Source organism: Neopsephotus bourkii, unplaced genomic scaffold, assembly GCF_033783945.1.
Source record: "Neopsephotus bourkii isolate Nb327-2 ecotype Australia unplaced genomic scaffold, CSIRO-AGI_Nbou_v1 NB_1183, whole genome shotgun sequence".
Lineage (NCBI taxonomy): Eukaryota > Metazoa > Chordata > Aves > Psittaciformes > Psittacidae > Neopsephotus > Neopsephotus bourkii.
Window position 1 is genome coordinate 4,553,122 of NW_026901668.1, and position 12,080 is coordinate 4,565,201.

The following is a 12,080-nucleotide window of genomic DNA, read 5'->3' on the forward strand; positions in this document are numbered from 1 at the left end:
TGTCTCTTAAATAAGCTTCTTTAATTATTATCATCATCTGTTTATTTATACAAATATAAAATATATTTATATAGATTTATATAATATAGATTTGTTGCTTTGGTGGCTCCTTTCATTTACAGACATACTGGTCGACAATCTCTGTGCACTTTTTACACTTGACGTAACAGCACCAATGGAACTTGCAGTGGCAACGCTCCACCTGGACGCTCTTGAACTGGTCATAACCCCGTCCGCAGCACATCAGCTCACACCCATCCATGCCCTCCGACGTCTTGTTGCACAGGCGGCCCTGGGTGCCCAGAGAACCAGTGGTCTCATTGCGCAGGCAATAGTCCGGGCTGGGGTCAACGTAGACCAGGTCCTCTTGCGTCGGCATGTTGAAGCGGTTGTTCACCAGCTCCAGCTTGCCCTTGCGGCTGATCCTCATGGCCGCAGCACTGTCGTACTTCTCCTTCAGCAAGTCACCCACCTTGCGGAAGTCAGCCAGCTGCAGCCAGCAGGTCTTGAGGCTGCAGGAGCCTGATACACCATGGCACTTGCAGGCCACGTCCGCCAGCTTGTACACAGCCTGTGGGAAAAGAAATGCAGTCAGGCAAAGCTGTGCCTATTCCTGCTGCACTGGCAGCTGGCTGTATTACAATGAAGTCATCAGGTTTCCATAGCTGCTTTCATTATCCCCCAATTTCTGTTGTTTCGCCCTTCAGAGGAGACAGAAGTCTCCTCTTCCCCCTGCTGCAACTGCTGCGCTCCTATTCCCTAAATATTTCTCTTTCTGGTCACGCTGCCTCCAAACATGACTCCTGCACCTTTTTTCCCCCTGACTTAACAGCAGGGTCAAGAGAAGGAAAGAAGAGAAAGCTTTATCTCCACGTGGACTCTGGAAATTCTCCCACTCTCATAGAGTAAGAGCGGTGTTTATTGTGGCATTTATTTTGGGGTTTCCCTTCAGAGCTGTGAAAGGGGAACACCTGGGAAGCAGCCCATTTCCAACCGCCTGCACCAGGAACCAACACTGTACTCCCAAGGGATACGTCTGCATCTTTCCACGATAAATCCCACGTCCCCACACCCTTTCCCTTCATCTCTGCTGAGAGGAGCCCGTTCAGGGGCACTGTCCCAGAAGCTGCTTTCCAGAGAGCGGCAAGCAGGGGCGGTGGTGCGGAAGACGAACACCTCTGTCCTGGAGCAGAGGTCGCTCACCTTAGCTCCAGGGGGTGCTCACCCGGCGTCCACCTTGGCCCGCCAGGGACACGTTGCGAACCTGCGCCATCTTGTGTCCACAGGCTTCTCTGCACTAGCAGCACTACCGCCACGCACAAGGGCCGACATCTCAAACAGCAAACGCAAGATTTCGGTGCGGTCTTTCCCCACATACTTCCAGCTACGTTTATGGGAGTCTGCGGCGGCTGTGGATGCATCATACCCCTGAAAATCCGGCATCCGAATCAGCAAATAGGCTTGAAATGCTGGCAGCGAGCATTAAGCCCTCAGCAGAGCGAGCACACAATGTAAAGGAAAACGGTGGTTACTCGCCTCCTCCTTGCACCAGCTGGGAGGAGAAATATGGTAACATATTCTAGATTTACAAAGCTCAGACCCTAGGAAAACAAACTGAAATGGAGGCTGGGTTTGCTCTGTCCATTAATTCCACAGACAGGTACAAAACTGCGGGCTATGTGAGGTCCTGTCAGCACCCACCGGCACTGACAACAGTTCGCAACGTGAAGAGTTGGTGTCCCTGCACAATCAGAGCTACAGCAGCTTAAGGGCCAACCTTGCTCCTCATGCTCTCGCCATCAGGCTCCCCTCCGCTCTCCCCTTACGATCATGCAAATCCACAGGGCAGTGCCTCTGCCAGACCCCATGTTCCAAGCAGAGGTGTCTGGCATCAGCTGAGGAATTTCCACCAGCTGTTTCTGGTGGGGGACATCAAGGAACATGAGAGAAACCCGGGATGCTCTGAGGGAGACAGCAATATTCCCTCCAGCCAGATTTTCTGCTGAAGAAAGCAACCAGACACTGAGGGTTCTTTTCTTCCCCATGCACCAACTCAGAAGAAAGCTTCTCAGCTCTCTTCATTCACGTGCGAAGGAGTAGGTGATTAAGGCAATGGAACATACTGCAAGTGAAACCTTCCGCCTGTGACTACGTTCTGGACCAGCAGCGAGAGGTCAGAGTTCTCCTACAACAACTGGTTGTTCCTGTGCCTAATGAACATCTAGTGCTTTTGACAGCTAGTGAAGATTCAATTTGGCTTAACGGCTAAATCACATGGAGGCCAGTCCAGCTCCTGAGAAAGTCAATGGAGTGAGTCCTTAAAACAGAGAAGCTTTAGTTCTGCTTCTTGGAGCTCAATTTACTGAGGCAATCCCTCACAGCGCAATGTAACAGATACAGGCTGGGAGTTAGGCACTTGTCTTGGATCAAACTACAACTGCAGAGGACCAACCACACTGTTGCTTAAGGATTCCTGCTGTACTGTAACCAGACAGAGCTACAGCTGAATTTCCCAAGCCTCAGACACTTACTATATCCTCACTACACTGCCAGCCTGCTTGTTATAAGCTTGTGTTAGCACTTTTTGGTTACGGTTCTGTCAAATCCCAGGCTACTCGTGCCTCCCTTGCCCTTGCATGTGTTTTTATAAAGTATTACAATTCTTCCTAATCCTGGGCTTTGTTCCTTTAGAAAAACACTGCAACTCGATCCCCCTCCGTTAATGTCATGGGACTGAGCTCACTCTGACTTGGCTTTAAGCAACTGATGCTCAAAACATCTGGCCCATGTGGGTAGCAGCAGTGCTGGGGAATGCGAATGCTACCAGTCATCGCAGGTGAGCACGGCGCCACTCAGCCCCCTGCAGCTCCCACCATCAGTGTCCCCTGGAGGTAACCATAGCTTCAGCTGCTAAATGGCTCTCCCACTCTCCCCCTTTGCTGCCCAAATGGGGAGAAAGCAGAGGCAATTGGAGAATTCCTCTCTGATCAGGCACAGGTCAAGGTAAAGAATAACAGACCCCACATGCAATTCTGAGGGCAGGGTCTGATTGATGGCCATGCCACTTAAAACAGGTTGAAAATGCCTCTAATGGAAAGGCGTAAAGGACCTTCCCATAAGCCCAAGTTCTCCTCCAATTCTTTTCTTCCAATAATGGGAATGGGAAGAGAATTAATGGGGAATTCCTATGTGGTCGATTAGCCAGACCCCCTTCCAGGCTCTTCTGCACTGGCTTGAGTGACTGATGACTGAGGCCTGCCATATGCTGAATGGGTAAACAGTGTAGAACGACTGACCGCCAGTCTGCCAGACAGGGTGACAGATAAGGAATGGGGAAAATAAGAGAGTGTAATGGAGACCAATTGGAAGAAAAAGACAGATGGAAGGAAAGGATATACTGAGATAACTGCTAAAGACAAACAAACACGGGCAATAAAGCCAGGAGGCACCACAACAAGGATTCCGACATGGAGTGAAGAGGTGATGGGGTCAGGACTTCCTGAAAGATAAAAGACCTCTGGTCCCCTCCTGCTCCTCTCAGCTCCTTCTGAGAACCATGGAGAGCAGGAACAACCTTCTGCCATCAGAGCTCCTCAGGGTTCAAGGAGGACTTTCTCACCCACAGGAAACTGAGTGAGAGGACACACCGAAAGTCCTCCTAAAAATCAGAAGACATCAACTGAAACACTGGCTGGGAAAGTGGGGGAAGGCTGTACGTGGGATGGCACCTTGTGGTCACGTAGCAGTGCTCACTGCCGTGTCTCCAGCACTCCCTTCTTTCAGCACTCACTTGCGGGAGTATGGAGTTACAAGTGCACCTTCCTACTTCCAAAACCAGAATCTCAGAAGTTCAGGAATGCAACACCAGACAGGACTTCCTCGGTTTTTTAAGTATGATCTCTTGCTATTGTAGGCACGGCTTCAAATAATATTTTCCTTAAATGTACAGAGTGACGTTTTAAAAGCAATTAGGTTTTCGGCCACCATCATTTTGATCACTATTCTAATGATAAAGTATCTTTTTCTAATTCCCAGCCTAAACGTATTCACTTTATGCCCATTTGCTATTGTGCCAAATTGGCCTTTGCTTAAAAAGTACTTTTCCTTCCCTATTATTTCTCCCACTAACACAGACATCAGTCATATCCTCTCTCAACTTTCACTTTGCTAGGCTAAACATGGCAAGCTATTCCAGCCCACTTTCTTAAGAAAAGATTTGTATCCCCTGAGTCCACCATAACAAGCCTTTTCTAGTCTGAGGTCATTTTGCTCGGGAATATGAGAACATAGAATATTTTGGGGCCTCACAAGAGCTGAATACAATGGCATTAGTATTCCCCCATTGTTTTCTAAAAATACTTTCCCTAGTACATTACAGGGTATTTACCACCTTCTGAGCCACATTACATCTGGAGTCATCTGCAGTGGACTGCTACGACCCATTCTTTTCAACTCATTTCCTAATGACTAAAAACGTTTTTCATACAAGACCTCAAATGATGGTCTTCATGTTGTTTTATTGGATGCCATTAGCTGCTGTACAAAATTTGCATTTTCCTCTGTATTTGTAATACCTGGCACCTTTGCATCATCAGGAAATTTCCTCAGCCCATTCTAATTCTTGTGTTGAGGCTGTGAAACAAAAATACCAAGTGTTGATCTTGAGGTAAGTCCCTCAAGACTTGCTAATTAAGCTCTGTTAAGAATCAAGGTACATCTTTTCACACAACTTTCTGACATCTTTCCTTGAAGCAGTTTCTTGTCTGTCTCATAGCTGATGCATATTTCCTTATCTTTCCCAATGTAACCAAGCGTTTCCCACATGGAAATACATTAAATATCTCACAGAAGTGCTTATAAATGAGATCTAATATATCTCGTTTGGTTTTTAGGAGATCAGTTATGTTGTAAGCGATTGTGTGATCAATCTTTGAGGAATCCTCTACAAATTACTTCACATTTTGCCCCTTCCTCCAAGATATCTTTTCCCCGAGGTCCTCCTGTAAGTTCTGCTGAGGTCACTCTGCCTGTACTGCCAGGTGCCAGCTCTTTCAGAGTGATATGCAAGAAAGCTGGCATTCCCCGTGCCCACTTCAGAGCTTTACACAACCTGAGTTTTGCTTCCAGCTAGGTGGTGATCATTTCCATTTTCATTTCTAATGGCCCCAGCCTTCTGTACTTGCTGCTCAGCTCCTCTTCCTCTACCTGTCTGAACATGACTATGTCTTTGGAGTCCGCCCTATCCTCATTCACTAGCAGTCTCCTTTCTTCCGATTTCCAGTTTGCAAAGTTTAAAAACTTTCCCTGTTTATTTTACTGCCCTTTGCAAGGTCTGACTCAGCGTGATTTTTTACTGTTCTCACTTCATCTTTACACTTCTTGACCTCTAAAAGCTTTTCATTATTTATTTGCTATCAGTTCTTTGTTCTTTTTTTTTTTTCCATTTTTAGTCGGCTTTCAGTCTGTTCCTAACAGCTTCTCTGTGGTAGTTATTCATTCAGTGAGGTCTGGATATTCTTCCTACGAGGTTTTTCCTCTTGCTTGGCATGCAGAATTGTAATGGCTTTAGCATCTTTGACTTGAAAAAGTTCCAGACCTCCTCCACATCAAGTTCCCCATCTGAGTTTACTAACCAGCTCCCTTAGTTTATCGGAGTTTGTTCTTTGAAATCCATAAGCTTAATTACACACTGGTTTATACTTGCATTTAATTTAATCTAAAATGACTTGTGTTCATTTAATCTAAGGTTCTTTTCTACAGCCATCTGTTCTACAGAGTCTACGAAAACCAAACTTGAAATAACATTGTCTTTTGCTGGCCCCTTTGGAAAGCCTTTGTCCAGGTCCAGTTTGTGCATTAACTGGAGACAGAAATTGCCTTGAGAGCTTGTCTATGGAGTCCAGAGCAGCATGGGCACTGTACCCTTCCAAGTATAATTTAAACAACTTCCTGCACTGTAGTAAAGGCAGGACACAGCTGGGTTTAGCTCTGTCCTTAAACAGAGCAAAGGTTTCTTCCATCTAAAACAGCATCATCATCTGAAATCACAGCTCAGTGATATTCTTATTCTTGCCCATATAACAAGAATAACAAGACAGGGTAGTGTTTCACCCATGCTGTGGAGCAAGTATCTTCAGACTTGATCTTTTAATACAGATGTTACTACAGTTCAACTGGCGCCTCGAACTACTGGCCATATTCTGTCTCTGGATCCCTCAAGGCAATAGGACTGCCTGTAAAACATCCCACAGCATATTCACTCCCTATTTTAGACAGGGTATTTATATGTAGTAATCCAAGTTCATGACTCCAGACATATAAGATGTTCAAAGCATGTAATGCAGAGAAGAATGTCACTTTCAGGCTACTACTCTGTGGAGGAATGTCCCCCACCATTTCTAAGGAAATTCGGACTCTCTGCCCTCCCAAACCAAAAAAAAAAACAAACAAAAACAAAACCCTCAAACCAAAACCCACTGAGTTCTACAGCTGTCAGTTGCACCGTTTTCCACCTACTGCAAATTTACTGCATTTGATTTTACAAAAGAAGCGTAGAGTATTTGCAATGCTTCAACCTGACACATTGATTCCACAATCAAAAAAATAGAGCAAATCTTCCTTGGTGGCAAAATGAAGCCAAAATTACATGTGGAAAACACAGACACATGGGAAAGAGAGTAACAATTAGAAGAAAGAAAGGGAAGTACCTTCAGGAAACTGAGGATACCAGTTAAGAACGTGCGAAAGAGTGAGTCTAAGTACACTTAACAGGATTTTTTAACATGCATTAGAAATGAAATTAACCTCAGAAAAGCTCACTACTAGGGAAGACTGATAAAAATCTTAAATACCCTGTGAAAAGACACAACTGTTCAAATAAGTATTCCTGTTCTGAATTTGGAAAGAGGCAGGAATACGTAGCTGTACCGCATACAAATGATGCTATACCTTCCAGGCTATTAATCACAGAGTAATTATGTAAACAACAAATGTGCATACACTGGACACAAACAAAGGGGGCAACTTCACCTATGTTTACAGCATCAGTGAGCCCAATACCAGAACCCTGCATGTCATTTTGGTATCCAGTTTCTTAAAGGATATGAGAAAACTGGTAAGGGTATGCTAAAGTATTGTGAAAATGATTTGATGGCTGATGAGAACCTCTGAAAATGAGTCTTCAGCACTCAATCTAGTTTGTCAAGAAAGTGGTGAATAAATTACAGTAGAGAAATACTTCTATGTAGAGGACATTCTGATTACTAAGAGGCTTTTGGATCTGGCTGTGAAAGTCAGAAAAAGCTGATTGGAAGCTAATGCCAGATAAATTCAAATGATAATGAGGTAGTGTAGAAACAGGGTGATTAATAATGGTAGCATACTACAAAGGAAGTGATGGATTCTCCGTTCCTAGGGGTCTCCAGATCAAAACTGTGTTATCTTCTCAGAAAATGTCACCTAGAATCAGATCCCTTATTTTGCTCAGTACCAAGGTAAATGAGCAAGGCATAAGTTTCAGAGATACTTATACCAGGTAGTCTGATTCGATGCTTGCTTCTGGTCTTATATTCCAAAACTCTGAATGACAGCAGTAGAAGAGAACTCCACATGCCAACAAATTCTCCTTTTCAACACCAGCCTGTTCCTTTGGCAGGTCTGGAAAGCCAGTTTCTGAGATGTAAACCTTGAAAGCGGGCCATGACAGCACCTAGTTTATTTGGAAACAGGTTACATGTCTGCATTTGCATGCCATACACCATCTCACTTGGCTTTAGCTGGCAACAGAAGCCTACCACTAAAACTGGAATCTAATATTGTCAATATTGCCTGTAATATTCACAGAAATGCAACAAATGTGACCATTCACCATTACTGGGATCTCACTGGACAATCTTCATCAACCCTGCGAGTAATTTCAAGCTATCTGAAGCCTTCTGAATCTGCCTCTGAGAAGAGGAAAGTGTCAGCACTGGTCTTACCCTGCGACCAGCCTCGTTGTTCTGCAAGTTCATGAGCATGCGAGCCTGTTCCTCTGAACCTCTCACATAGTTTTTCTCCCTCTCCTTGGCGTCCACAAACTCCTTGGCGAAACGATATCCATACTCCACATTATCCCCGCAGCCGCCCCACAGCCAGTCTCGGGGCAAGTCCTTGGGCCGAGCTGTCCGACTGCAGCCACAGCTGGAGAGCTCTCCTTCACGGCAAGCCCGGCTGATGGCATTCACCACCCCGGCAGCACTGACGGCATAGGTGAAAGCAGTCTCTCGGCTACCTGCAAGAGAGCCATGAGAAGCAAATTAACAAGAGACAGATCTCATTTAACAAACAGAACACACAGCAAGGAGCAAGCACCCTGTTCTGGCAGAGGGGGAATGGTCCTAAGACAGGCTTGCATCCCATTTTTGTTTTCATTTCATAGTAACAGCTCCAGTCAACTTGACTGCCCAGAACTGGCAGTTTCTATGCAACCAGGATCAAACCCAAATCTGATTCTCTGACACACACCAGGGAAGTGTCTGAGAGTCCTCCTGTTGCCTAGAGGGATGCTCTTGGGAAGAGCATGTTCTTCATGAATTTGTAGGTGCTACTCCTCAAGGGTTGTTTTTATTACACCTATGTTTGCCTATTTAAAAGCCCTGGAAACTCCAGAATTACCAACACCATAGGCACGGACTGCTCAGTCTCTTTCCCCTTCAGTATCCTCTCGTTTTAACCTAGAGGAAACTCTCAAGCAAGACGGTTATTCACTTGCTGAAAATACAGCTGCTGCCTAAGCCACTGCAACCACTGAAAACAACCGATGAGGTTGGGTCTGTGCAAAAGAAGCATTCTGGTCAAGCCAGATATCACTCGGGAATTAACTTCATTTAACTGGGACAAGCACTCTTTATGGGCTCCTCAGCTCATCGACCTTATTTTAGTTTACATGAGGTCAGCTGAGAACTGTTTTGAGACAAACTGAAGGAAACCCGTTTTTACACTAAAGCTTCGAGGCAGAGGCTCTTCCAACGCCTACAGAGCTGCAGTGCTGGAACAAGTAAAATTTCCCATGTAGACAATAATAAATGAAAAGACTTTCCATTAGCACGTTTATTAGAGACTGCCCTGCTTGGAGCATATGCTCTATAGAGCTCAGAGTGCAAGCCAAGCAGCTGGATCAGGTCTCTAGCTATGTATTCCTGGCCATGATTCAGCCCCAATTTGACCGGGGCACCAACACAGCATGAGGCCAAGCGTGCTGCACCAGCGCAGTGGGTCTGAATGGGGTGAGTGGAGGTGGGTAGGAGGAGAAGGAGGCAATCCACACCTGCATTATCACCACATAGTGTAACAGATAGCTAAACTGACAGCTTCAGAGTCATTGCAGGCATCACCAAACTTTCAGGCGATAAAGAGAACAACTGCCAAAGCTTCACTGGAATAAGCAAATCTGATTGTGAAAAGCTACTTACAAGCCCTAGCAAGATGCTCTCAAGCAAATTTGAATGACTTCAGAGGGCAGATTCTCCAAGAACAGTTTGTCACCAGCCCACGAGGCGCTCAGTGCCAGCTCCCTCAGCAGGACTGAGCTGATGCTTTTGGTATGCTCTTGTTCCAATTTGCATGTGCTGACAATCTGTAATTAATAGCAGCTTATCACCAGCTTAGTGGTAATGACCCAAGACAAAGGCAAGGCTGTGAATGGCATCCACGTTGCAGAACAACTTGTGATTTCCCCCCCCCCTTCAATGAAGGGCTTCTGCTATGGAGCACAGCACAAGGCTGATAAAATGCTACATAATACAGAAGGGAAGGCCTTACTAGTAGGTCATAAGGAGAGGAGTGTGCCCTCCAAACCTCCTTGGTCCAGGAGGTAAAGAGGAGTGACACCTAGTTAAGGTAATTCAGCTGAGACTGGCCCGTAAGGGAGTTAAGGTCTTTTTTCAGCAACCAAAATAAAGCTTTTACTCATCTGTTTTGTTTTACATGCTATTGGTATTTTAAGGTAACAGTCCAATGGGCAGGTTTTGCCCCTACCACTCTGTGGCTGTATGGTGAGAACCCCATGGACACACCAATCATCCTGTTAAGCACAGCACTCTCTGCATCTGTACAGGTTAAAATACATACAATGAAGGGACCTCCTGGTGTTACAGCTGGTGCAACAGAGCCTGCATAACTACAGGTGCTTAGCATCCTTACGGCTTAATTGAGACCCCTGCAAGCACAGACTGGTTTACACTTTTACTGTCCATGTTTTAACCATCTCCAGGTTTCAGATTTAGCAGCACAACTCAATATGCAGCTCTTGGATCTGCACGAGTTCTTTAAGTTGCTGAGGATGGCAATAGGAGAGGCTGAAAGAAGTTTCAGTGGGTTGTTTTCTTTTACACCCCTTGTTGCCCACAAAGCAGAACAAACCACAGCACTCATCAGATGTAGGTTTGGAAAACTGCAGCTCGGTTTGGGGGGCAGGATAGACTGTGCATGAAACCTTGTGCTTAATACAAAGCAAATTTGTAGCTAGCAGCTGTGGGCTTGCACATCCCGGTTTCTCTGCTCTTCTGCCAGCTTTGTAAAAGTACTTGGGTTTTCACTCATCATCTCAAAGTTCGCTCCAGTTCCACACCTCTGCGCTGTCAACTCAAAGGACACCCCCCCTTCTGCCCTCTCCCACACCTCTCCCAAGCCAAAAGCTGGGGTCACCCCGAAGCTGGGGGCCCCGGGAGGCTCAGCTCTGCCTGCTGGTGTGGAGCTCTGCTGCCCTCCTCAGCCTGCCGGCCACAAGCACTGCCCGCAGCACAAGGGGGGAGCGCGGGGCCGTGGCAATTTTTGGGGACACCATTGCGAGTACCAGTGTGAGCAATACCCAGGCGAGGTGCTGGTCCCCGCAGCTTGCTTTTCTGGAGCTGCTTGAGAAGGAAATGTAAGAACAGACCCCAGCGGGGAGACTGACACAAAGATGATAAAAATGTGTCACTTTTTTGATGAAAAACTCTTAGTTTCAGTTGATTTTTTTTTTTTTAAAGAAGAAGCATTCCCCAAAGTTTGTCAATCTCAAATAAAAAAGAAGGAAAAATATTCAAATAATCTTCTTTGTTCTTTAAAGACTCTTTTTTTTTTTTTTTTTCCTTTTTGCATTTAAAAAGGCAGAAGAGATAAAATCTGGCTGCAGAAATGACTGGACTAACCTGGAAACCCCAGCCTTGCATTTAGGATTGCACTGAAGGAGGTATATTCTCTCCTCCCCTGAGGAAATTCTAACACGACCTTTTTGGGTGCTCCGTCCTCTCCCTCATAAATGTAGCGGTAAGGAATGTGTCTGTTTATAATGCACAGATACACATATCCACACACATGCAGTCTAAAATCTGTATTGACAGAACAAGAAGCAACTTCAGAAGGGTAATTTTTGTACATTGCCAGATATCATAAGTGAATAAACCACACTGAAAAGGTAAGAGCGATTCTCATGACCACACAAACACTAGGAAAGACCAAGGCTAAAAAGCAGCCTGCTTCAGTGCTGCTGATGCCTCTGCACAAGCTTTGTGTCACTGGACTGCCTCACCTCGATGAAATGCACAAAATGAAGGTGTAATGATTAAACACAGACCAACCATAGGCCTCCCATTTTTCTGAGCTGAGCCAAGTTCTACAAAGGGGAAAAGAAACAAATCTTGCAGGTTTCTGAGTGCACACTCTTGTGAGGATCTCCCAGGCTTTGGACTTGGCCAGGACAGGTTCTCCTCCCTCTCGCAATCTAAAGCAGCTCAAGAAATCATGTAATATATGCCATGCCTGCTTCGGTGGGTGGGCAGCTGAAGGTTGTTGGCACACTATACACCTTCTGGGTCCTTCTTATCTTTTTTCTCCCCCCCCACTCTCCACAACACTCTGGCATGCCTCTGCACTCTCTCTTGTAGATATTCTGGTCTCCAGACCTTCCTCGTGCCATTGGCACGGAGTCCAAAAAAAGGGCCGTGGTCCAGAACTGGGGCTCAGAAGTTGAAAACAGGAGACGGGCACACAGTATGAACCCAGGGAAGAAGGACTTTATAGATGACACAACCTGAGAGACTGGAAGGCTTTGTCCTCTT

General features: G+C 45.7%; 1 protein-coding gene across 2 annotated transcripts in view; it reads right to left on the reverse strand.

The window, feature by feature from the left end:
- WNT5B (Wnt family member 5B) overlaps nucleotides 1-12,080 on the reverse strand; it is a 72,928-nt gene continuing 60,848 nt past the window's right edge. For both annotated transcript variants that reach the window (XM_061364012.1, XM_061364011.1), the window contains exons 4-5: nucleotides 7,980-8,272; nucleotides 1-571 (exon numbers count right to left, since the gene is read on the reverse strand). In XM_061364012.1, the coding sequence (XP_061219996.1) occupies nucleotides 113-571; nucleotides 7,980-8,272 (752 nt within the window). In that variant the 3' untranslated portion in view covers nucleotides 1-112. The remainder of the gene's footprint in view (nucleotides 572-7,979; nucleotides 8,273-12,080) is intronic.